Source organism: Myotis yumanensis, unplaced genomic scaffold (assembly GCF_028538775.1).
Source record: "Myotis yumanensis isolate MYYU_CA2020_CCGP unplaced genomic scaffold, mMyoYum1.0.hap1 SCAF_14, whole genome shotgun sequence".
Classification (NCBI taxonomy): domain Eukaryota; kingdom Metazoa; phylum Chordata; class Mammalia; order Chiroptera; family Vespertilionidae; genus Myotis; species Myotis yumanensis.
In genome coordinates this window covers 44,913,551-44,939,804 of record NW_027223765.1, presented here as the reverse complement: position 1 = coordinate 44,939,804, position 26,254 = coordinate 44,913,551, and the positions used below count along the sequence as shown (strand labels likewise).

General features: G+C 46.9%; 2 protein-coding genes across 10 annotated transcripts in view; both read right to left on the bottom strand.

Annotated features, from left to right (window-relative positions):
• Nucleotides 1-29: 29 nt before the first annotated feature.
• RPP14 (ribonuclease P/MRP subunit p14) lies at nt 30-8,877 on the bottom strand. 4 transcript variants are annotated; one of them, XM_070390883.1, is made up of 6 exons: nt 8,743-8,877; nt 5,803-5,900; nt 5,619-5,703; nt 1,335-1,411; nt 576-654; nt 30-118 (listed from the first exon to the last, which is right to left on the bottom strand). In XM_070390883.1, the coding sequence occupies exons 2-6, from the start codon at nt 5,877-5,879 to the stop codon at nt 62-64; spliced, it is 375 nt and encodes a 124-aa protein (XP_070246984.1). In that variant the 5' UTR covers nt 5,880-5,900; nt 8,743-8,877; the 3' UTR covers nt 30-61. The 4 variants fall into 4 exon arrangements, with proteins under 4 accessions (XP_070246984.1, XP_070246986.1, XP_070246987.1 ...); XM_070390885.1 differs by lacking the exon at nt 8,743-8,877 and adding an exon at nt 8,472-8,537; XM_070390886.1 differs by lacking the exon at nt 8,743-8,877 and adding an exon at nt 8,307-8,455.
• Nucleotides 8,878-17,690: 8,813 nt separating this feature from the next.
• ABHD6 (abhydrolase domain containing 6, acylglycerol lipase) overlaps nt 17,691-26,254 on the bottom strand; it is a 98,507-nt gene continuing 89,943 nt past the window's right edge. For all 6 annotated transcript variants that reach the window (XM_070390868.1, XM_070390873.1, XM_070390871.1 and 3 more), the window contains one exon: nt 17,691-18,995. In XM_070390868.1, coding sequence (XP_070246969.1) covers nt 18,819-18,995 — 177 coding nt within the window. In that variant the 3' untranslated portion in view covers nt 17,691-18,818. The remainder of the gene's footprint in view (nt 18,996-26,254) is intronic.

The window sequence follows — 26,254 nt, the reverse complement described above, 5'->3', positions numbered from 1 at the left end:
TTATGCTGGCACCAAAAGATAGTTTTGAGAGCAGAGGAATGTTTCTGAAATTGAAGACCATTCAATCCAATACTAGTTCCCTACTATTACCAGATAATGCAAGGAGAAATGGAGAAACCTATAACAGAAAGAAAAATGTTTACACAGTTATCAGGAGAAAATTGCACTGAAACGCAGGGCAATGTAGAAACATGCCTCGCTTACAGAATAAGCCAACCTGATGCAGTAGCATTTTAACAAGCATTCTGAGAGGTAGCCATAGATAAGCAAGTGGTCATGATGAGCTCAGAAAGAGCGCTCCAATACACAAGTCACTAGGCATTATGCAGTAAGTGAAAGTTAAGATTTCTCCACAAGGTTCCAAGTTTTATCCCAAAACTCTTCCCATACAATCTAAACTCTAAGTGCTTTGCCTCATGTTTCCAGAAGCAATGAATGCCTGGGTTCCCCTCCCTCCCCACTGGATGACAGTAACCAAACTAGAGTTATACAAGCAGAAAAATGGAACACATTCTAAAAAGCAGTTTGACCCACTACTCAGCCTTGTTTGGAATATGTGAAGCAACAGTCTTTACCTGAATCACTCTGAAGGCACATTTCTTGCCTTTATAGGATCCTAACAGGGTCAAAGAGCTCCACAATCTGACAAGACCACTGCAGAAAAATTGAGAAAGCATAAAGATGTGTCCCTGCAACATCTCCCAAGTACTTTTGTTTGTGACAGTTCAGAAAACTCAATTTAAATGAGAAAACATTAAAGCATAGTATACTATCAGCAGAGAATAAAATGAACCACAATTAGAAATGTTTCTAAAATATATATTTCTGAATTTTAAAATAATACTAATTTCTTTTTTTAATATATTTTTTAAATTAATTTCAGAGAGGAAGGAGAGAGAGAGAGAGAGAGAGAGAGAGAGAGAGAGAGAGAAACATCAATGATGAGAATCATTGATCGGCTGCCTCCTGCACACCTCCTACTGGGGATTGAGCCTGGAACCTGGGCATGTGCCCTTGACCATAATCGATCCCAGGACCCTTCAGTCTGTAGGCCGATGCTCTATCCACTGAGCCAAACCGGCTAGGGCTATATCTCTGAAGTTGCAACCATCACCATCAATTGGGAAACACTACAGTTGTAAGCAAATCCACGTTTTGCTCTCTAGGGTGTAAGCTCCTGCTAGATGAATGTTCATGTTCTCCCCAGTTTAAACTTCTAAAAGCTGCTCAGAGTTCACAATGACAAAGCTCTTCTTATTCGCAGAAAAGAGCATTTTGGCTCTATTTCCCCACCCATCTCCGCTCTGTTATACTAGAAATGCTGTTTGTCGTACCTGCTACATATTCTCAAGATGGCTGACAAGGTCTCCTCTTCGTAGGTTAGGATGTCCAAGGGTAAGGCAGCGTCAACCTAAGTATGGGACAATGCTATTAGTAGACTATTACCTTCCTCAGTCTAGAATCTAGCAACTAATCCTGTCAATTGCTTTCCTCCTCCAAGAAGAAGCAGTATTTTATTGAATGACACTGGAGTATTGGACCTGCTTATTTATAACTCTTCACAGCCTGGGATGTTCTTCCTGTAACTCTTCACATTGCTAATGCCTCTTCACATTTCAAGTTTTCATTTAAATTGTTCCCTCCAGATCTCCAAGATGAAGCTCAATCACTTGCTTTGCTCTCTCACATACAGGTCCCACATATAATAGTCATCATTTTTTTGCCATTAATTGTTCAACCTGGTTGCCTACCCAACATAATCAAGACCATTAGTCCATGAGACAGAGGCCGTGTTGGTTTATAGCTATATCCCCAGGAGCCAGGTTTTATATCTGACATGGAAAGGATACAAAGATTTTTTCTTAAATTAAAAAAAAAATCATTTTATTTTTTATTGAATTTATTGGGGTGACATTGGTTAATAAAATTATATAGGTTTTAGGTGTACAATTCTAGAATACATTCTCTGTATATTGTTGTTTTTTTAAAAATTGATTTCAGAGAGAAGGGAAAGGGAGAGATAGAAACATCAATGATGAAAAATAATAATCAGTTGGCTGCCTCCTGCTTGCTCCTCCCTGGGAATGGAGTTTGTAACCCAGGCATGTGCCCTGACTGGGAATCATTGAACCGTGTCCCCCTGGTTCATGAGTCGACACTCAACCATTAAGCCACACCAGCTGGGCACATTCTCTGTGTATTGTATTGTTCACCACCCCAAGTTTTTTCTTAAACCTTTGACTTTCAAAAATTAGAGTCTCAGGCAATTACAAAGAAATGTACAAGAAGGTTCCATGCACCTTCTCCCCAGTCTCCCCCAATGCTAACATCTTGTATAATATAGTACGATAGTAAAACCAGGAAACTGAAATTGATAAACCAGAGTTTATTCAGATTTTACCATTTATATATGCACTCATCTTTGTTTGCTTATGTGTGTGCATATGCATAGTTCTTTGCAATTTTATCACATAGGTAGTTTCATGTAACCACCACAATCAAGATAAAGAACTATACCACTGCCCTAGCCGGTTTGGCTGTGGATGGAGCTTTGGCCTGCGGACTGAAGGGTTCCAGGTTCGATTCCGGTCAAGGGCACATGCCTGGGTTGTGAGCTCGATTCCCAGTAGGGGACATGCAGGAGGCAGCCGATCAGTAATTCTTTCTCATTATTGATGTTTCTATCTTTGTCTCCCTCTCCCTTCCTCTCTGAAATCAATAAAAATATATTTTTTTTTAAAAAAAGGAACTATATCACCACCACAGGCTCTTCTTCTACCCCCTTACAGCCACACCTACTCCTAAATTTCTCCAGTTTATACATTTATGTTATTTCAAGAGCATAATATAAATGAAATCACCCAGTCCATTTCATTTGGGATTGGCTTGTCACTTAGTAAAACTCTCTGGAGATTTGGTCAAGTTGTTGTATCGATAGTTTGTTCCTTTTTATTACTGAGTATATTCCATAGTATGAGTGTATTATAGTTTAACTATTCACCCATTGAAGGACATCTGGCTTATTTCTACTTTTAGGTTCTTACTAATAAAGCTGCTATGAACATGCATATACAAGTTTTGGTAGAAAGTTGTTGTCATTTCTCTAGAATAAATGCTCAGGTATGCAGTTGCTATGTTATATGATGGGTACATGTTTAGTCTGTTGAAGACAGGGATGGGGAACCTTTTTTCAGCCAAAGGCCATTTGGATATTTATGGCATCATTTGCAGGCCGTACAAAATTATCAACCTAAAAATTAGCCTATTACTTCTTCTATCCTAGGCCCTTCTTTGCTTCACTGCCCCCAGCTTTAATAAAGGTACTCTCAAAATAAAAAATAAACTGCCCAACTGTGTTCCAAAGAGGCTGTACATCTTATATTCCCACAAATAATGAATGAATAATTCAGTTTCTCTGCTTCCTCACCAGCATTTAGTGTTATCACTATTTTTTATTTCAGTCATTCTTCTAAATGTGTAGCAATATCTCATTGTGTTTAAAAAAATTTAATTGCCTTGAGAGAGGAAGGGGTGGGGTGGGAGGGAGAAACATGGATCTGCCCAATACATAACTCATTTATGTATTCACTGGTTGATTCTTGTATGTGCCCTGACCCGGGCTCGAATCTGCAACCTTGGTCTATTGGGACGACTCTCAACCAACTGAGCAACCAGGCCACACTCACTGTGTTTTTAATGTACATTTCCCTAATGGCTAATGATACTGAGTATCTTTTCACTCATGTGCTTGTTTGCCAACTGTACATCCTTCTGAGTGCAATGTCTATTCATGTCTTTTACCCATTTCCTTAATTGTATTGTTTGGTCTTTTCTTAATTATAGTTGAGTTTTGAGAGTTTTTTTTTTTTTTTAATATATTTTATTGATTTTTTTACAGAGAGGAAGGGAGAAGGATAGAGAGTTAGAAACATCGATGAGAGAGAAACATCGATCAGCTGCCTCCTGCACACCCCATACTAGGAATGTGCCCGCAACCAAGGTACATGCCCTTGACCAGAATCGAACCTGGGACCCTTGAGTCCGCAGGCCGACGCTCTATCCACTGAGCCAAACCGGTTAGGGCTTGAGAGTTTTTTTTAACACATTTTAGATATTAGCTCTTTGTCAGGTATGTGGTTTGCAAATATTTCCCGAGTCTGTAATCTCTTTCTATCCTCTTAACTGAGTATTTTGTGGAATAAAAGTTTTTAATTTTGATAAGATGCTTAGCAGATTTTGATTTGGTAGAATATATGAATCAAGAAATAACTTCCTGCCGAAGCCAGTTTGGCTCAGTGGATAGAGCGGGTCGGCCTGCAGACTGAAAGGTCCCAGGTTCGATTCCGGTCAAGGGCATGTACCTTGGTTGTGGGCACATTCCTAGTACGGGGTGTGCAGGAGGCAGCTGATCGATGTTTCTCTCTCATTGATGTTTCTAGCTCTCTATCTCTCTCCCTTCCTCTCTGTAAAAAATCAATAAAACATATTAAAAAAAAAAAACAATATCAGTAAGCACACCTTTTAGTTCAGCTGATTTGTTCACAGGGAGACTTTTTCAGTAAAGGAAATGTGTGCTAATTTACATTCTACTGGGAGCCACAAATCTTTAAAATGGGCAAAGAAAACCCATCAAATGTACTTTAAATAGCACTGCACTAAAATAAACATTTGTCATAAAAATGAGTTCCTTGTCAAAAAGAAGGCAGGTTAGCCTGGCTGGTGTTGCTCAGTAGTTGAGTGTTGAGACCTACGAACCAGGACAACATAGTTCATTCCCAGTCATGCCTAGTTTCGGACTAGATCCCCAGTAGGGGGTGTGCAGGAGGCAGCCGATCAGTGATTCTCTCTTATCATTTACTAGAGCAGTGGTTCTCAACCTTCCTAATGCCACGACCCTTTAATATAGTTTCTCATGTTGTGATGAACCCCAACCATAAAATTATTTTCGTTGCTACTTCATAACTGTAATTTTGCTACTGTTATGAATCGTCATGTAAATATCTGATATGCAGGATGTATTTTCATTGTTACAAATTGAACATAATTAAAGCATAGTGATTAATCACAAAAACAATATGTAATTATATATGTGTTTTCCGATGGTCTTAAGGCAACCCCTGTGAAAGGGTCGTTCGACTCCCAAAGGGGTCGCGACCCACAGGTTGAGAACCGCTGGACTAGAGGCCTGGTGCATGACATTCGTGCACTGGGGGGGGGGGGGGGGGGTGTGTGTCCCTCATCCCCGACTGCCCTCTAGCAGTCCAGGACCCCTCGGAGTCCTTAGCACTGCCGTGGAGGCAAGAAAGGCTCCCACTACCGCCACTGTGCTTGCCAGCCATGAGTCTGGCTTCTGCCCCCTGGTGGTCAGTGTGCATCATAGCAACTGGTCGATCCACAGTTCAGTTGATTTGCATTAGGGTTTTATTACATAGGATGTTTCTATCCCTCTTCCTTTCTCTCTAAAATCAATAAAAAATATATATTTTTAAAAAGCATATCAGAACATACCTACCAAATATTCATCATTTCTGACATTTCAAATATGGTTTCAAAGTTTAAAATGTTTGGAAAAATGTTCTTTCAGTATTTATTACAAAGATCTTAGGAATGGTCCATACCTCCCCAAATAGGTCCTTCAGGGCTGAAATAAGCAGCTGTTTGAACTGTGCAACATTCAGTCCAACCCCATGTTCTTGAAATTCTCTGTAAAAAACATTGAAAAGAAAAAATACATTGCATTAAATTTCATGCTATTCAGATTCATAAAAGAATAAAAAGTAGAACTTAGGAGACTGAACTTACAGGCAGACTTTCATGTAGTGGTGCTCAGAGGGATTTTTGTAAACTATCCTCTCATATGTGGCAGCTGGGGCTGGCATCTTTTCCAATCCTGACTGCACCTACATTGAGTCAACAGGGCTAGAAATTAGCAAGGTACATGCTATTTTTCACTTTTTAAATGAGCATCTGACCTATTTGTTTTTTTAAAAGAACTCCTAAGGACAGTAACTCATCCAATTTTGATCAAACTAAGGTAACTCATGCAGACACAAAGGAAGTTTCTGTATTTTATAATATGCCAGACTACTGTATTCTTATTTAAATTCTAATAATATAATCCCGCCGTATATTTTCCACTACTGAGTACCCAGCTCTGCACTAAATGCTTCCCATGCCTTAGGTCATGTCTTCAAAATGCTCCTATGAGGTAAAGCTGTTTTCATTCCCATTTCTGAGAAGAGGACACTGAGGCTTGGCAAAAATAGGCAACAGCTGCCCAAGGGCATCCAGAGATTCCAACTACGTCTGAGTGTTCTCAAGACCAAAGGAAAGGCTAAGAGGAGTAAAATCTGGGATCTAAAGGCCCTCCTCTTGTTTTCTGTCAGTCAACACAGAATCTGAACAGGACCATGAGAGGCCACGGGTAGTTCCACTGTCCCCTCCCACACTGGGTCTGCAAATTCTCAGTCCAGAGGTTAGGTCGGCACAGGTCTATTTGGCAGCCCCATGACGGAACTGAGCTTAAACAGCAAGGGGCTGAGAAGAGGAATTCCTGAATGGGCCCCCAGTGCCACTTCTCACAGATCAGAAACTCTCAGGAATTCAGATCACGCCGATCTCCGTGTGGAGAATCCCTATCCTTGGCTCCACTCCTACCTCCCTCTCCTTCTGGAGAGCTCCTGTTCATCCTTCAAATTTTAGCTTAGAGCTTACCTCTCCCAGGAGGCTCACCACTGCAGGGAGCCCTTCTCTGACACCCTGTTCTAAGTTAGGCTCCTTTGTTATGCAATCTCTTAACACTGTCCATTTGTGTAATATCTGGTTCCCCTACTAAAGGGACCAGGAAACAGGCCCCCTAAGGAAAGGGACTTCCTGAAAGTCACAAAGCTAAAGACCAGCATTTGCCAAAACCTCTTGTGGGTCAGGCCCAGTTCCACCATTTCCAATGACAACCACCAGAGAAAATGAGAAGTCAGGGTCAGGGAGCTGTATCCAACTAACCATCCCACAAACATGAGTATCTACTGCAGCGGTTCTCAACCTGTGGGTCGCAACCCCTTTGGGGGTCGAACGACCCTTTCACAGGGGTCGCCTAAGACCATCGGAAAACACATATATAATTACATATTGTGTTTTGTGATTAATCACTATGCTTTAATTATGTTCAATTTGTAACAATGAAATTGGGGGTCACCACAAAATGAGGAACTGTATTAAAGGGTCGCGGCATTAGGAAGGTTGAGCACCACTGATCTACTGTGTCTGCAGTAAGTACTCAACACTTACTAAATACGGAAGTGACTGAATCAATGGTGCAAGTGTTCGGTCTTTATGTTCAACAGTATCTTTGACTTCAGGACCACAACAATGGTTACCTGGTGCTTCTTTCTCAAATCGCTGGTCCCCCCCCCCCCGACTAGGACAGAGGGGAAACAGAACCCTTGGTAATTTCATTCACTGCCTGGCACATGCTAGGCATTTTTAAGGTATAACACCTTGATGGAGTTGGCTGCCCGAGCTATGTATGGGAACGAGACTGGACCTGGTTTAGGATGCCGATAGCAATGAAGACGTAGGAATGCTCTGGAAACGGATGGCTGTCAGTGTACTTGCTGCCCGTGAACTGCACATTTCAACACAAGGCTTCAGCAGCAAGCGCTGCGCGGTCACCTCTGGCTGAACAGGCCTGAGCCGCAGGGTCCCCGAAAACACCGCCCTCTACAGGCTACCCTGAGACTGCAAAGGCTGACGCCTGCGGAGCCCGCGCTCAGCACAAAAACGTGAACACTTCCACGGTAACTGTCATCATCATCATCATCATCATCTTTCAAGTCCGCTGCAGGGATCCTTGAACTTAGCTGTTACTAACAGGCCTCCCTGCTTCCCTTCCCAACCCGGCCTCCACTGCGGCCTGGGTGGACTTTTCAAACTCGATATTCACACCACGCCAGTCCCCTGGCCCAAACGCTGCAACGGTTCCCGTTCCACCCAGGGAAAGCCGAAGCCTCCCCCCACGGTCCTGCGTCTTCCCTGCTGCCTCCCTCCCACTCCACAGGCCTCCTGGCTCCTCATCACACACCGGTTCCCTCCCGCCTCCGCCTCCAACTCGCGTTTCCGCAAGGGCCACGGGGCTCACCCCTCCGCTCCTCTGCCCAAGGCTCACCCCTCGACGTGGCCCAGGAGCTGCCGAACGCGGCACCTGCCCCCCTGCCATGCACCCGCCCCTCTTCTCGCAGCGCTTCCCACCTGGGGCCCGACGGTGTGACTCATTCATCAGTGTCCCCGCCCCGCCCCCTAGAACGTACCCTCCGCAAGATTCGGACCCGTTTCTTCCCTAAGAGCCTAACAGGACATCACACCCGGCAGGCAGTCAGTATATAACGTCTGAACTAAATCACTGATTTTTTAAAAAGCACTCAGGTCATTTCCAACTTTCCCGGACACACGTCTGCTATGTACTCAGCGCGCACCTGACGCCCAGCGCCCGCGCCCCGCACCCGGGTCCCGCTCGGCCCCGCCGCCGCCCGCCCCTTCCTCGGCCGCCTGGTACAGGGGCCCCGGGGCCCGGGAGGTTCGCGGCCCCGCCTCGCCCGCCGCGTCCTCCGCCGAGAAGGAGAGGTACTCGGGCCGCCCCGCCGCCGCCCCGCCCTGCGCACGCGGCCTGGGTCGCCGGCCTGCGTCACCCGCACGGCCGACCGAGCCGCTCCCGGAGGTCGGCCGTCCGCGAGGGCCTCCGCCTACCGCTCTTGCCGGACCAGCCCGACGCCTCCCGACTCCCGTTCACTGCGAGAACCTCCCAGGCCGGGACCTCCGCCGCCGAGCGGGAGCCTGAGCCCGAGAAACTCCGGGGCTGTTTACGTTCGGCTTCCGCTGCCCCGCCCCCCGGCGCGCGACGCCAGGCGCGGATGTGACGTCACTGCGCGGAGGCCCAGGGACGGGCGCGTGAATCCGGATCCGGAGCTGAAACCCGCCGAGCTCAGCGCCCTCTGGTGGCCACTTCGGGGGAAGCCGCGTGTGCCCATGCCTGCATGGGGTCCGGCACTCGGGAATATTTATTCCGGCTCCGGGTTCATAGCCATTCGTTCACCCATCATGCGTTCATGCAACAAGTTTACATCTCGCATCTCTTCTGCGGAGCATCTCCTAGGTCACGCACTCCCCAAGGCCGGCACTCCCTCTCGGTGGCTCTCAGCACATAGTCTATGCATTTATTCGTTAAGCTGAGCCCCTATAACTAGTATGTGCTAGGTACTGGGGACTCCGTGAAAAAACAGAACATCCGGCTTCTGTTCTCATGAAACATAGTGCTTGTATTTAAAAGTAACAGCTACTAAAATAATAATTAATAATAATAATTATTATATATATATATGTAAAAGGCTAATATGCAAAGTGTCCCCTCAGGAGTTTGACCTGGAGACCAGGAGTTTGATTGCTCGCTATGACGTGTGCTGACCACCAGGGGACCGCGTGGAATGAAGGAAGGCCTTGGCCCTAATCGCTGGCCAGCCTAGGGACCCCACCCATGCACAAATTTCGTGCAACGGGCCTCTAGTAATAATAATAATAATAAATAACAGCTACTATTTATCAAGTGTGGGTTGCTTCGATCACAGGCACTATGGGGAAAACTTTACACATAGAACTCTCACACAATCGTAAGGTAGTTGTTATGATCAGACCCATTTTACAGAGGTGCAAACAGAGTCACAAGAGGCTAAGTTACTCGCCCCAAATCACAGTTGTAAGGTGTGGAGCAGGCCATCTGACGCTAGGTGGTGCCCTCCACACTGCACCTTACCACTATCAATTGTGTGGTATGAGTCAGGGTGTACATGGGAAGAGGCTGGGGCTGCCAAATCTTCAGTGTAAGCCCTATGAGGAAGGGGCCTTGTCTGTGCTGGCTTACCGCTGCATTCCAGTGCGTGGCACTCACCCCGTATCTACTGAAGGCAGTTGTTCATGAATGGGGGTGCGGATGTTGCCTGGGTCAGGGGCAAAGGGCTGCCTGGCACACCTGAGCCTGAGCCAGGTGGCACCTTCTGTCTCATTTCTGTTCTCAAAATGCCACTGTCTGCTATTTTCTGAAGCTTCAGTCCTTGCCTGTGGCCAAGTTCCCCAGTCCTGTGGCTTCTGCTTCCCTTCCTTCACCCCTCAGAGGAGACAGAACTTGTTCCAGATCCCGGGAGAGGGAATCAACACAGGCCCAGACAGTGGCATTTTCCTCCAAGAGCTTGGACTTCAGAAGCTGCCAAAAGTTGCTTCAAGTCCATCCTTTGCCACTTATTCAGTGTCCTTGTCTGTCACATGGAGAGGTTAGTAACATCTTCCTCAGAGTGTTGAGGAACAAATCGTTTTTATAAAGTGTCTGGCAGCCAGAAAACACTCTGGAATAAGAGAGAGTTCCCTAAACCCCTCCTGCCAGGCTGCAGCCCAGAGAAACCAGAGCAGCTCATGCATTTGGGATTTCAAAGAACTAGGATAATTTTCACCGTCTTGCAAAAACCCTGAAAGTGAAGGCCTTCCAAACTGCCTGAATTCTCTCAGTGCTGTTGAAGTTTGGGATCAAAGGAATACCTTTGAATGAGAAAAACAATAGTTGATTGACTTTTCAATTTAAAAAAATTTAATAGACATTCAGGCTTACAGCATACATTTCAAATGGCATAAAGGAATAAGCAATCAAGAGTAAGTTTCTCTCCCCTTTCCCTCTTGAGCAACCACTGGTATGAGTTTCTTTTCTTTAAAATTCTTTATTGTTTAAAGTATTACATATGTCCTCTTTTCCCCCATTGACCTCTCCCCGGCCACTCCCACCTCCCAGCACATGCCCTCACCCCTCTACTGTCTGTGTCCATGGGTTATTCTTATATGCATGCATGTAAGTCTTTTGGTTGATTTCTTACCTCCCTCCCTGGTATGAGTTTCTTAAGTGTCCCCCGGAACTGTGGTGGGGGGGGGGGGGCTTTCCCTTCTTCACCATATATCTTCGTATCACTCCAAATCAAAATACACAAGGCTGTCTGTCTCAGTCTTGATAAAAGTTGCCCAGCATCGCACTGGGTGGCCTCACAAGAGGCATTCCAGACTCTGTATCTGACATTGCAGAGCAAAGTTTTGGGGCAGATCTGCTAGTATTTTATGTTCCTGGAAGCGATGCAGCCAAGAAAGAGTTGGATCCATACTCCTTCCCCTCTGCTGTGTTCAACTCCCCTCCCTGTCTCGTGAACTGGTGCTAAATGGATTTTGCTAAAGTTGAAGAGCATTCACAACTTTAGGGGCGAAGGATGGGGGCAGGAGGAAGCAAGAGAGCCTAGCCAGTTTGGCTCAGTGGATAGAGCATTGGCCCACAGACTGAAGAGTCCCGGGTTCGATTCTGGTCAAGGGCTCGTACCTCGGTTATAGGCTCGATCCCCGGCCCTGCTTGAGGCTCATGCAGGAGGAAACCAATTAATGTCTCTCTCTCACATGGATGTCTCTCTCTGTCTCTTTCCCTCCCTTCCACTCTCTCTCAAAATCAATGGAAAAATATTCTCGGATGAGGATTAACACAAAAAATGACAAGAGAGAGGCCCAAGGAGGATGACAGTCCCTTAACATCCACAGCCACAATTCTCCATGGAATTCATATCCACTTATGCGGAGATAAGACAAAGGAGTCTAGCCGGTGTGGCTCAATGGTTGAGCGTCGACCTATGAACAAGGAGGTCATGGTTTGATTCTTGGTCAGGGCACATGCCCAGGCTGCAGGAGTAGGGGATGTTCAGGAGGTCAATCACATCAATGTTTCTCTCTTTCTCTCCCTCTCCCCTCTCTCTCTGAAAAAAAGAAGAAGAAAACCCACACCAATAAATCAACCATTTATTCGTATGCATGTGTGCATTAGGAGTCCCAGGGGACTGATGGGGGAAGGGTGGGGTTGTTTGGAGTGAGGAGGAGATGCTCACATTTTCAGCACTTTATTTATTTTAAAGTGACAAGGCGTCACTTTTGTAATAGTTAAGTAAAAATCAGGAGCCGTCCCTTATGGTCACAAGAGGGAGCTGTGTACCACCCCCATCTGCAGACCTGCCTACCTTTGATGAACAGACAGACTCTTCAAGGTGTCACCTGGCCGGTACCTCAGTTGGTTAGATCCGTCAATGTTGCAGGTTCCATCTCTGGTCAGGGCACATCCAAGATGCAACCAATGAACACATAAATGGAACAACGAATCGTTTCTCTCTCTCTCTCTCTCTCTCTCTTTCTCTCTCTCTCTCTCTCTCTCTCAACAAACAAACAAATGGTGTCACCTCAGTGGACCAAAATGGGAAAGTAACCTCACAGGGTGATCTGGTCATAAATTTCTAACTGGGCAAGTCGTGCTGGGTAGTCATGCCCTAGGCCTGTAACTTTAGTGAATGGTTTCTAAGCGAGCCCTGTTCTTATGTGTCTAGGTTAACGTTCTTTTAAAATGCCAGAAATAATACCCCTCGGAGGCATAACCACCCTCAAGAGAGCACATAATCTTGTTAACTACCCTGAAATTTGATGCCAGACCCTCCTTGCTTTCTTTCACCTTCAAGCAATCTTTCTAAATTCCCTTCTTAATCTCAAAAATATAAAAGAAACTGCAAACTGCTATTCTGGAGAGCATTTGAGATCTTCTTTCTCAGCAATTGTCATAGATTCTGGCTCGGATAAACTCTTATAGACATTCTTCACAGCTCTGGGCGTTTTACGGCGACACCTCCCAAAGCAGAAGAGAGGGGGGCAGTGCAAGCTTACTGTCCCTTAGCTGCAGTCCTGAAATCCAAGAAAAATCCGGGAACCCATTTTTTCTTCATCTGGTGCCAATGCTTACCCTGAATTGAGGCGAAGCTTTTTATAGCTTTTGTCCCATTTACTGTGGGTACTCACACGGCGCACAGCGGAAATATGAATACTGTTTAAAAAAAGAAACAACGGGCCAAAGTGGAGTCGCTTGTGCTAAGCCAGGTCACCAAACCAAAGCTCAGTAACTAGCCCAATCGCAGTTTCAGCCTCTCCCAGGAGTGGGATCTTTTTTTCTTTAATATATATTTTATTGATTTTTTACAGAGAGGAAAGGAGAGGGATAGAGAGTTAGAAACATCAATCAGAGAGAAACATCAATCAGCTGCCTCCTGCACGCCCCCCACAGGGGAAGTGCCCCCAACCAAGGTACATGCCCTTGACCAGAATCGAACCCAGGACCCTTCAGTCCACAGGCCAACGCTCTATCCACTGAGCCAAACCGGTCAGGGCAGGAGTGGGATCTTAAGCAAATTAGTCTGCAATGTCCTGATCAACTCTAGTGAGGCAATCTGCCTGTGGAGACCCCACCCCATCCCACCCCTGACTTTCCCTAAGGCAGCGGTTCTCAACCTGTGGGTCGAGATCCCTTTGGGGGTCAAACGACCCTTTCACAGGGGTCGCCTAAGACCATTGGAAAACACATATATAATTACCTATTGTTTTTGTGATTAATCACTATGCTTTAATTATGTTCAATTTGTAACAATGAAATTGGGGGTCACCACAACATGAGGAACTGTATTAAAGGGTCACGGCATTAGGAAGGTTGAGAACCACTGCCCTCAGGGGAGGTGTCCTTGCCTGAAACAATCCATCCCAGCCCCCTTCTGCCTATAGGAACCTCCCATCTTGTACAGCTCATGGGAGCACCTCTAGATGGGATGCTGCCCAGTTCATGAATCGCTTAATCAAGCCAATTAGAGCTTCACATTTACTCGGTTGAATTTTTGTTCTTTCACAAAACATCTGATCATGTAAGGTGGTCCCCGGCCCTACTGGGGGTCTTTAGGAATGTACATACCATAATACCTTTCTAAAATCAGGAAACTCCTGAATTACAGAATCATATCTGGCTCTTTGAGATGTGGTCAGAGATCATAGACCGACACTCCCATTAAATAGTGGCCCTTCAGCAACTTACCCCCAGCCAGCTTTGACCTTGGTCACTGGGATTGTCACTTTAGTATCACTTTCTGCCCCTTCTCCCTTCTCTTATGCCCCGAGGAGCTTGACAGCCTCTTAGGTGTGCCTTAAAGTTCCAAGTCATGGCTTTGCGGGTTTAGGGACCAAGGATCCAGAAACGGATGACAAAAGGTTCCTCTAGGAGTTGTGGACGAAAGGAGCCACATGCTAACCTGACAAGCTCAGGGGAGGCCTGCATGGCGGTCTTGCAAACTCAGAGACCTAAAGTCACCACAAAGGATGGTCTGAAATTAAACTTTAACTAAAGCAGTTATGGTGGGTAGTTACGTCCTAGGCCGGTATCTTCACTGACAAGGTCAACCTTTACCTTCACTGAGCCTATCTGTCTTTTTGCATCTATGCTAACATACCCTTGAAATGTCTGGGTAACTTCTAACTTCCCTTTTTCTGGAGCCCCTGGGGCACAACCAAATGTGCTGGGCTCCAGGACAGATACCACAAATTCCTTTATTATCATGTTAATTGTTCCTGCACCCACCTAAGTATGTGTCCATCATTTTACTTTTTATCCAATCCCAGGGGTTTCCCTTGCTTTGTTTTATCCTTCCTCCTTAATCTATCACCAATGAATTTCATGTAACCCACCTATGTCCCTCATTTGATTGCAAATGTGTAAATACAAATGTAACCCCGCCATTCTCCGGAGCATCATCTCAATTTGTTGAGGATCTGCTTCCTGGCATATGTCGACAGTTTGGCTCAAATAAACTCACAAAAATTCTTTACAGGTTTCAATGTTATTTTTTTATGTTAACAGAATCAAGGGAGAGGGGCTGTCTTCTTGCTGAAAAGAACCATCAGATGCCCTCCCCCTCTGTAGTCACACAAGATCCTCATCCCATCACAGGCACAGGCAACCCAAGCCCACATCCTGGTCATTTCCAGCCCAGAGAGCCCGTGGCAGCTGGGGTACCAGCACAGTTGCCCCCCGAACTATTTGGTGAATGGACAACTGGTCACCACCCTCAGCCAGGGCCTAAGGTGTGGCCTCAGCGACCTGAGTTGAAGCTGCCACACGCTGGCCTCGTCCGGTGAGCCAAAAGGGACTCAGAACCCACGAAACACTGGGCCAGAGAGCTCCTGCCTGAACCAGTGAAAGCATTGTTTTTGCAGGTCACCTTCAAGCCTTAACCAAGATGCTTCGCTCTGCGTTACCGCTGTGGCCTTGGGCAAGACCGTCACCTCTCTCTGAGCACCGGTTTCCTTGGCGCAGGTCACATGTACCTCTCGGTCTGTGTGACAGCTTAATACAGTGGTACGTGGAAAACACTTAGAATAGCGCCTCCATGCCTGGGTTGTCGTACATTACAATCTCCCAGTACTTTCTGGGAATCTCCTTTGGACCAGTGGTCGGCAAACTGCGGCTCGCGAGCCACATGCGGCTCTTTGGCCCCTTGAGTGTGGCTCTTCCACAAAATACCGACTTCTGCGCATGGGCCACGAAGTTTCAATCGCACTGTACGTGCGCGCCCACACGTGGTATTTTGTGGAAGAGCCACACTCAACGGGCCAAAGAGCCGCATGTGGCTCGCGAGCCACAGTTTGCCGACCACGGCTTTGGACAAAGCCACAAAGTTCCCTGGGAGGGCAATAGTGAGGGGCTGAAATGACACACACACAGGCAGGCCCATCACACCAATGTGTTTCTCTCATCAGTCCCTCCTGGTGTCACTCTGCCCTGGGCAAAAAGCTCAGACTAGTGGCACATTGAGTCCTAACCACTGCTGGCCCCTCAGCCCCTTCAATACCTGCCCCGGGGCCCTCCTCAGCACCTGCAGGCCGACTCCAGGCCGTGGGAGCAGGAGCCCACCGGCATTGCCGGGCTTTCTGTTGCTATTTCAGAAGCTGCTGGCAGTCCTTCAGGCAGGGCTGTGATGAATGACCCCTTTCTTCTTCCCAAGACCGTCATGAAAGGCACACACCAGCGCGGTGTGGCTTGGGGGGCAGCCAGCTGGCATAACCAGCAGGCCCTTCATAATCACAAAGGTGGGAAGTGGGGCACAGGGGGAGCTGTGCTTTTCCGCTTGGGAGTCTTCCTAGCACAATCGGGCCAGAACTGCAGGGCCAAGAAAGACCCTTGAAAACTCACTTCATGCGTTTGTCACAAGTGACTCATACATGCTCTGCTCACGACTTCCAGGCGATGCTTTCCGGTGACAGTGAGGGGACGGGGGAGCCAAGTCCTGCTGCAGACCCTGCCCACTGTCCCTCCTGTGGCTCCTTGGCAGGTGATCCTGAGCTGCTATCAGCCCAGGAAGCAATTCCTGCACCCAGCAGGGCCACTGATCTGAGGCTCTGACCCAGGTCTGGGCCTCTGTGACCCTGAGGAAACCACCTCTTACCACCCAGACCCACCAAGAACGACCTCTCCCAGAACTTCACTCAGCTCAGAACTCGTGTGGAGGTGGGAGACTGGAACAAGCAGATGTCTATCTACTTTCTTTTCTGTTTCACCAGTTTGTGCTCTCTTCTGCATGGTTTCCTTCTATTTTTTTTCTAGGTTTGATTTACTATTTCTTTTCTAGCTTCTTAAAATGGAAGCTTAAATTAACGATTTTCAGCTTTTCTTCTTTTCTAATCTATGGATCGAGGCCTATACAATTCCCTCTGAATACTGCTTTAGCTGCAATCCCACAAGTTTGATATGTCACATTTTTATATTTGTTTTGAAGACCCGTTTCATCCTTTTTTTTTTTTTTTTATATTTTATTGATTTTTTACAGAGAGGAAGGGAGAGAGAGAGAGTTAGAAACATCGATGAGAGAGGAACATCGACCAGCTGCCTCCTGCACACCTCCCACTGGGGATGCGCCCGCAACCCAGGCACATGCCCTTGACCGGAATCGAACCCGGGACCTTTCAGTCCGCAGGCCGACGCTCTATCCACTGAGCCAAACCGGTTTCGGCTCATCCTTTTTTTGATAAATTAAAATATTCAGACAGAGTCCCGAATTCCAAGTTAAACTATTAAGCTCATCTCACTTTATTTCCAGAATCACTTGGCTGTAGATTCTCTGTAAAAAATTTGAAAGAGTGAAGAAGCCCCTGGGGATTTAGGGTTCCCAAACGCAACAGAAGAGGGTCAAGGGGACCTTGCCCTTTGTGTGTGTGTGTGTGTGTGTGTGTGTGTGTGTGTGTGTGTGTTTTAAATATATGTTTATTGATTTCAGAGAGGAAGGGAGAGGGAGAGAGAGATAGAAACATCAATGATGAGAGAGAATCATTGATTGGCTACCTCCTGCACGCCCACCACTGGGGACCGAGCCGACAACCTGGGCATGTGCCCTTGACTGATATTGAACCCGGGACCCTTCAGTCCACAGGCCGACGCTCCATCCACTGAGCCAAATCAGCTAGGGCTTGCCCTTTGTTTTTGATAAACCACTTCAATTGAATAAAAGTTGTAAACATGAGAGAGAGAGAAACATTAATTGGTAGCCTCCTGTACAGGGCCCGACCCGGGATCGAACCTGCAGCCTAGCTATGTGCCCTGACTGGGAATGGAACCCACAACCTTTTGGTGTACTGGACGATGGTTCAACCAACCGAGCCACACAGATCAGGGCAGAATAAGCCCAACTTTAAAACACACTTAACCCAGTTAACAGAAAATCTGCCCATGTCGCACATAATTAGGACCTTAGAAATAGTAAGTGTCTGCATGCTGTTGATCTAGGCTTATTACGTTTATTTCATATCACTGTGATCATTTACAGCTGTTGAGACTGATTCTCGAGCACATGACTGTTCACAGAATTCACAGAATTCATCAGCTCACTGGTGTTTACATCCAAGGGTTCTCGTAGCACCACCACATAGGAGAGGCCCATGAGGTGCTTGTGTCTGATCATTTAGGACCCGAGTCTGGCTATTTAGGTAGATGTCTACAACATTATTGCTTCATTAGTCCTATTTTTAAAAAAGACTTTACTTTTTAAAAAATTATTGATTTCCGAGAGAGGAAGGGAGAGGGAGAGAGAGATAGAAACATCAATGATGAGAATCACTGATGGGGCATGTGCCTTGATGGGGAACTGAACTGTGACCTTCTGGTTCATAGGTTAACGCTCAACCATTGAGCCACATGGACCAGACCATTAGACCTATTTTTTAAAATAAATTATTCCCAGAAACCCACCCTGCCAGGTGTGCTTCACACTGTGACTGAGTTCCCTTGTGGCACAGCTGACACATGGGGCGGATGGAACCCCCACGGGAGAGGTGTGTTCTCTGCTGCTCCGAGGGCTGGCCGAGGCGGAACCATGTCCCCCTGCAGGTGCAAACATCTGCAGCTGCCCCTTCACAGCCGGGTCTTGCAGCTGATGGACTGCATTCACATCGGGGCCTCTCTGTAAAACTTAAGACATAAACAAGAAGGGCTCGGCGAATGGGAACTAAGGCTCCTAACACAGCCACTGACCATGCAGGGGAGAACGTCGGAAGCAACAGCAATACCTCAAGTCTCAGCCTGTAAAACGTGTTTCAAAGAAAATGATGTCCTTAGTGATTGTGGCTCAAGGGGACTGCTTTGCGTATGAACCTGAAGACTTCTCGGGAGGTTTCCAGGCTGGGTTTTCTGATTTTGTTCCGTATGAGTTTCTATTTAGTGAAAAAACATCTTGGAGATTTCTTCGTAGCCCCCAAAGCTCTGTGGGTCTGACCGGGGCAGGGCACTGGCTTCCTCAGGGCTGCTGGCGCTCTGGCCGCGTTTGGGGCAGGATCCCTGAGAAGTGGTGGCTGCGTCAGATTTGGAGACGGGAGCGGATGCGGCGTGCGGATGGCAGGCTGCGCTCGGGGCCTCAGTCCAGCTTCTTGTTGTTGTCTGTACTGTGCACAGAAGCTAAAAAGTCGACGAGGAGCTTGGCTGTCTTCCTAGGTCTCTCCATCACCACAGAGTGCCCACAGTTTTCCAGAAGTTCCACCTGGCAGTTGGGGATAGACTTGGCCAGCATGTCTGCCCCGGACACGTCGAGCACCTGCAGGACAAGAAGGGAAACTCGATGAAAAAGATTCAGACATCTGGGTGTACTCGGTGGACAGACTCCCACGGAGACCGCAGGGGTGGTTTTGGGGACCAAGCCGCTTAAGTGTTAGGGTTTGTGGCCTTCTGACACCATGACTCATGGCTCCTGGTTTATTCTGCAACTTGGGGCCAGGAGTTGTGGTGCTGCCTGTGTCACTGAGGTGGAAACACAGTGCCTGCCCTTGAGGAGGTTCTGGACTGGTAGGGAAGGCAGACAGGTGGGCAGACAAAGGCGATGTCACAGAGCGCTGATGAGGGAGGATCCTGGAAGCCGAGGGAGCACGAGGGTGGGAGGCCATGGCAAGCACAGGGACGGCCAGTATCTAGGGGCTGAGACACAGCATGAAGGGAGTGGGGAGAACAGGAAGTGAGGGGGACACAGCTCACAGGGAGTGGGGAGGGCCTCGTAGGGAGGTGCGATGGGGAGGAGGGGCCCCACTCCTCCAACCATGTTGGGTGTCTGACCTTAATGTCAGGACAGTGGGGAGCCCCGAGGCTGTGTTAGGGACCGAGACTGGTCAGGCTGGGCTGAGAATGCACCCGAGGGCTGGATTAGGATGGGTCAAGCGTGGGAAGGACACAGGGAAGATACCAGAGGAGAACACTAATTACCAATGATCACAACTGGGGAGCTCTCTCTGAAGGTCTTTTGGGGTCCCCAGCTGTGAATTATGAGCAATGCTTTTCCAGTATGAAAGCCACTTTTCAACAACTTCGTTAGTTTCACTTCAGTTACCTGGGTTGCCTTGCTAGTATGCCAATCCAACTTACTTTTTCTCCCCAATACCCTTGCTTGGTGATGTATTTGCATTCATTCCCCTTCTCTCTCTCTTTTTAATCCTCAGCTGTTTTTATTAATTTGAGAGAGAGGGAGGGAGGGAGAGAGAGAAACACTGATTGGTTGCCTCCCGTACACACCCGACCAAAAGCCAAGTATGTGCCCTGAGATCAGGAATCAAACCCAAAACCTTTTGGTGCGCCCCCTCTCATCATTTTCACCCTCAACTCATCCCAGGCAAGAAGGCCCCTCCTCTCATCTTAACAGCAAAAGCAAAACCCCAACACACTTGAGCTGTCTGTTTTTGAGCTTCATTCTCATCACCCCACATCATGAAAATCAAGATTTCCCACCCATTTGGAAATGGGGCAAGCAGAATGCAGAGCACCCCTGGGCGGCAAAAAGGAACAGTGAATGGGAAGCTTAGCGAGAGGGGTGCGCCCCCTGGAGAAACGGAACTCCTCTGCCTGTCACTCACTCATAGACAAGGTTGCTGTGGCAACCGTTTGAGCAGGTAGAAAGCCTGGCTGCTGTGGAAATGCAGGTGGAGTCAACATGTCAAAGCATGAAAAAGCAGAAGCTCCCAATGGAGTCGCTGTCCTATAGGGATATCAGAAACAGCTCACAGGCAAAAAGACCCACTTGAGCTTCTGGCTTTGACCCTGCTATGCCGTTAAATGCGGCATTCCCATAGTCACTCACGTGAAACAGCTGGACGGGCCCTCACGAGGGATGCACGTCCGTGGCAACCATGTCAGTGATTTGCTGGCAGGACATACAGATAAATGGTGAATTTTCCTCCATCCCTACTAGGGAGAGGGAAGCGAAGGCGCTTGCCTCTGGCACAAACATTTATGTGGGCGCCAAAAATGTAGGTAATTAAGACGAATACTATTTTAATGCAATATGTAAAAAAAATAAATGTTAGTACAGAAAGATCCATGATGAACAAAATATCAAAATTATAAAGAGACAGGATCCGCCCTTGCATTACACGACACACCTGTGCTACAGTGGCAGGTCCACTGTAAGCTGCTGGAGGGCCGATCTGTCTGTCTTGGTCCCTACGGTACCCCGAGGGTCTAATACAATGTCAGGCGCATAGTAGGTGCTCAATAAATATCTGTTAGCTGACTTAAATGTGTAGGCAGTCATTTGGTGGGTTTGTCCCTTTGATAGTTTGTTCATTCGCTTTCTTGTCCACTCATTCTCTGTGTGCTCTGGGTCTCTGTGTGCCAGGCACTATGCTGGCAGGGAGAAGGGACCTAAAGAGAAATACACTTTGCTGATCTCCCCACGGCCCTCCCACTCTGTGGACTGAACAGAGGAGAAGTACTTGAATGAGTGAGTGCACAGAAATCCTCAGGAAGGTCTGCCAGGTTCCGTTGTGCAGGGTGTGTACTGCCCACATCCAGGGGGCATCGCTCACATCGACGGCGATGCACACGGCTCCCCCGCAGTTGTGCAGTACAGCGCCCGCCTACACGGGTCCAAAGCGAGGGACACTGAATTCAGGCTGGCAGGGGCGTGTCTGTGACACCAAGTGATGACAGAGCAGGAAAAAAGCCAGACAGCTTGGGAAGCAAAAGGCTATGAAGCAAAAGACCATGAATACCGGGCCCTAAAGTCTCTGCTACTTGGTCTCTGCCCTCAGGGTGGGCCAAAGGACACGTAAGGGTCTGGTCATGTTTATAGCAGGCCCATGGGATGTCAGGCTCTTTTTCCAGAACCAAATGGACTTCAGAGCCCTGGAGGCAATTCTGGACCTTGGCAGAAGCCGGCTGTCAGAGGCAAAGGACACGAACAATAATTTGTTTCTGATAACTGGAGGAAGATCACCTTCATACACAGGTTTACCATTGTGAATACATGAAGTACAGTTTATTCTTTTTTTTTTTTAAAGGTCCATTTCTTTTTTTAAAAATATATTTTATTGATTTTTTACAGAGAGGAAGCGAGAGGGATAGAGAGCTGGAAACATCAATGAGAGAGAAACATTGATCAGCTGCCTCCTGCACACTCCCTACTGGGTATGTGCTGGCAACCAAGGTACATGCCCTTGACCGGAATCGAACCTGGGACCTTTCAGTCCGCAGGCCAATGCTCTATCCACTGAGCCAAAACGGTTAGGGCCAGTTTATTCTTTTTTTTTTTTTTTTTTTAAATATATTTTATTGATTTTTTTACAGAGAGGAAGGGAGAGAGATAGAGAGTTAGAAACATCGATGAGAGAGAAACACCGACCAGCTGCCTCCTGCACATCTCCCACTGGGGAAGTGCCCGCAACCCAGGTACATGCCCTTGACCGGAATCGAACCTGGGACCCTTCAGTCCGCAGGCCGACGCTCTATCCACTGAGCCAAACCGGTTTCGGCCAGTTTATTCTTATATTCTTATTTATTAATTATATTATTTTCAAAGGTAGGTTTACAGCCCTCACCGGTTTGGCTCAGTGGATAGAGCGTCGGCCTGCGGACTGAAGGGTCCCAGGTTTGATTCCAGTCAAGGGCATGTACCTTGGTTTCGGGCATATCCCCAGTGGGGGGTGTGCAGGAGGCAGCTGATTGATGTTTCTAACTCTCTATCCCTCTCCCTTCCTCGCTATAAAAAATCATTAAAATATATATATTTTTTAAAAAGTAGGTTTACAGTTGTGAGTATATGAGGTAGTTTATTCTTGTATTATTAATGATTAATTATGGTATATTTTCCATCGGAACAACTGTAGCCCTACTTTGCCCCACCCTATCGTCTTGCTGGAGCTTCACAGTCACCCGGCAGAAGAGAGGCCTATGATTTAGAGCAGCTGACTGTTTTGCTCAAGGTCAGGCTAATAAAGGGCAAAGGCAGGGCTGGACTCCAGACTTTCAGACTCCAAGGCCAGTGATCTAGTTTCTGCAGTGTCTCTGCAGGTTCTCTCCTCTCTCCCTGCTGGTCCCCGAGAACCCTGACCACCTTTGGGATTTTTAGAATGAAGAAAGGCCTCCATTGTTCTGACTCCGATTTCTGACTGAATGGCTCCCCCCTGGCCGAGCCCGAGCCTGCCTCTCGCACAGACACACACAAAGCTCCTTTCAGCGTCTGGGCGGCTGCAGAAGGGAGCACAGAGCCCGCCCCTCCCCACACCCTCATTCTGCACTCTGCCTCCTGTGCATCCTCGGCCACACCTGGCTGACTTGAGGTAGCTGCTCTCTGCTGATGCCCTCGTCCCTCCCTCGCACGCTGTGAGCACGGCCTGGCTTCTCCTCCCGTCTCTTCCTGGGTCATCGCACACAGTTGCGAGCCTGTGCGGCTGCAGCCTGACTTCCTGCCTGTGCTCTCATCAGCTGACACCGTTGGGATGTGCCGCAGGCCAGCAGCGCTCACAATGGTGGCTTTCACCTTGGGGTCCTCAGAGGATCAGTCTCAATGGGGACAGCTTTTCTCGAATATCCTTTGCTCACGGTATTCAAAGGCCAAGACCCTTTAACAGGCACTGCACTGCTGTCTGCCTGTGGGCCTTGTGAGGGCCCCATTTCTCACCATTTCTTGCTTTTCAAACTTCAGAGGAACTTTCAATACGAGATGATTTCTAAAGAACAGTTGCAAACAAAAAGGGGTTTCTGGGTATAAATCAGGATTTCTTTGAGGGTTTATTAGGGTTGATTGTGCCTCCCCCAAATTCACATGTTGCAGTTCTAACCACCGGGACTGCAAAATGCGGCTTTATTTGGAAACGGGGTCACTGCAGATGCAATTAGTTAAGATGAGGTCATACTGGAGCGGGGTGGGCCCAGAATTCAATATGACCGGCATCCTTAGAAAAGGGGGAAATTTAAACACAGAGGCACACAGGGATGGGAGATGCCATGTGAAGATGAAGGGAGAGAGCCAGGCAAGGCATCTATAAGCCAAGGGACACCAAGATTGCCAGCAAAGCACCAGAAGCTGGGGCAGAGGCATGGGACAGACTGCCCTGCCCGTCTCGCAGAAGGAACCACCTGCTCACACCTTGGTTTCAGACTTCTAGCTTCCAGAACTGCGAGGCAATCAATTTCTATCATTTAAGCCACCCAGTCTGTGGTACTTTGTTGTGGCAGCCCTAGCAAACGAACCCAGAGCCATCTGACAAAACCTATTAAAATTAAAAAATGCACATGCCCTCTGACCCAGCGATTCTACATTTAAGAATTTACCCTTTAGATGTGCTCTCATGCTCCACAAACACAAGTATTACCATCGTGCTCACGGAGGTATTGCTTAAAAGCAAAAAGCTGGAAATGACCTAAATGACCGTCAGAAGGGCACTAATTAAAAACATCATGCAGCTCTCAAAAAGAAGAAGGTGAAACACTGTTTTGGGCATGAATCACTCATGGAAACCTAGAGGGAATGTGTGATGAGGAGCAGGGTATCTGCACAGTCTCCAAGTGTCTTCCCACTGACTGCTTATTGGTTGCGAGGGGAGAAAGAGTAAATCTACAATGAAGAAATCAGACAACACCCTATTATGTGTCTGAGGATGTGACATTTATAACTCATCAAATATTTTATATAGGGAATGTAATATAACCTGCGTTTAATCATGAGGAAGCGGCAAATAAACTCAAATTGAGGAACATTTCATAAAATAACTGGCCTGTACTCTTAAATATCTCAGCGTCATGAATGACAAAGGCAGACTGAGGGATCCACAGAGACATGACCTATAGTAGGTGACCCTGGAGCAAACCCTGGTTCAGGGGCCAGGAGGAGGACGAGGAGGCTTCTGTGTAGGACATTATTGAAACGACTGATGACATTGGAATATGGATCGTAGATTAGATAAAAGCATCTCATCCACGTTAAATTTCCTGAATGTGATAATGTACGGTGCTTACATGAGAGAATACTCTTGTTCTCAGTAAATACACTCTGAGGTATTGGGCTTCAAGGGGCATAATGTAAGCAACCTACTCCAAAGGGTCCAAACATATACACTGCTAGGTAGATAGGTGAGAATGACAAGCCAATGAGGCAAATGTAAAACACTAGTTATGAATAAAATGTGGTAACAGAACGATGGAATGACACTCAGCAATAAAAAGGGACGACTGGTATATGCAACAACGTGGGTGAACCTCCAAAACATGCTTGAGTGCCCTGACTGGTTTGGCTCAGTGGATAGAGTGTCGGCCTGCAGACTCAAGGGTCCCAGGTTCGATTCCAGTCAAGGGCATGTACCTTGGTTGTGGGCACATCCCCAGTAGCGGGTGTGCAGGAGGCAGCTGATCGATGTTCCTCTCTCATCGATGTTAGAAACATCGATCCCTCTCCCTTCCTCTCTGTAAAAAATCAATAAAATATATATATATTTTTAAAAACATGCTTGAGTGAAGAAGCCAGATGCAAAAGATTACTAATTATGATACCACCTATATGAAAATTCTAGAAAAGGCAACACTATAGAGACAGAAACCAGATCAGTGGTTGCAGGGTCTGGGGTGATGAACTGCAGATGGTCAGGGGGGAATTCTGGGAGTGACCGAGTGTCCAACACCAAGGTGGATTTTACGGCATGTCAATCTACCTCCAGTAAAGCAGGTAAAAATTTGGGAATTTAGGTAAAGCATATACAGGAGTAGTCTGTACTATTCTTATAATTTTTCTGTAAATTAAAAATTATTTCAAAATATTTTAAAAAATAAAATGAGTAGATCTGTACGGGCTGATATGAAATGATTTCTAAGATATATATTTCCTATAAATGTGAAGGCACAAAACTGTGTATATAGCATGTTTAAAAAACTTAAATATGTATGTAGCATGTCTGAAAAAGTACAGGTAAAACTTCTCTGTGCATATGTGTGCCTGCTAAGAACAGTAGGCGGACGCTGGCTGCTGGCTTTGTCCATAAAGGCCCCGGGACTCTGCCTGCCATTGGGCTGGGTGTTGTCAGTGGCTGCGCTGACACCACGACAGCAGAGCTGAATGGCCCACAAAGTCGAACGTTTTACTCTCTGGCTTTTTACAGAAAAGGTTTGCCAATCTCTAGGAAATTGAAGAAATATACTCAGGACAGTAAGTGTTGCCTCAAGGAAATGGAAATTGGGATCTGGGATTTTCATTTTTAATCTTTTTATATTCTCTGAAGTTGTTGTTGTTGTTTTAATATGTTTTTATTGATCTTTTTAGAGAGAGAGCATGGGAGAGGGATACAGAGATAGAAATATCAATGAGACCCCCACTGGGGATGGAGCTGCAACTTAGGCATATGCCCTAATCAGGAATTGAACCAGCGACCTCTTGGCTCCTGGGTTGACGCTCAACTGCTGAGCCACACCACCAGGCATTCTCTGAAGTTTTATGCTCTATGGCTTTGATAAAAATAATGTGTAAAAATGATTTATAATTGCCTTTCATTTTAAAGGACCAATGTTGTTGCTCTCAACTCACAGCACGATGCTGCCACCAAC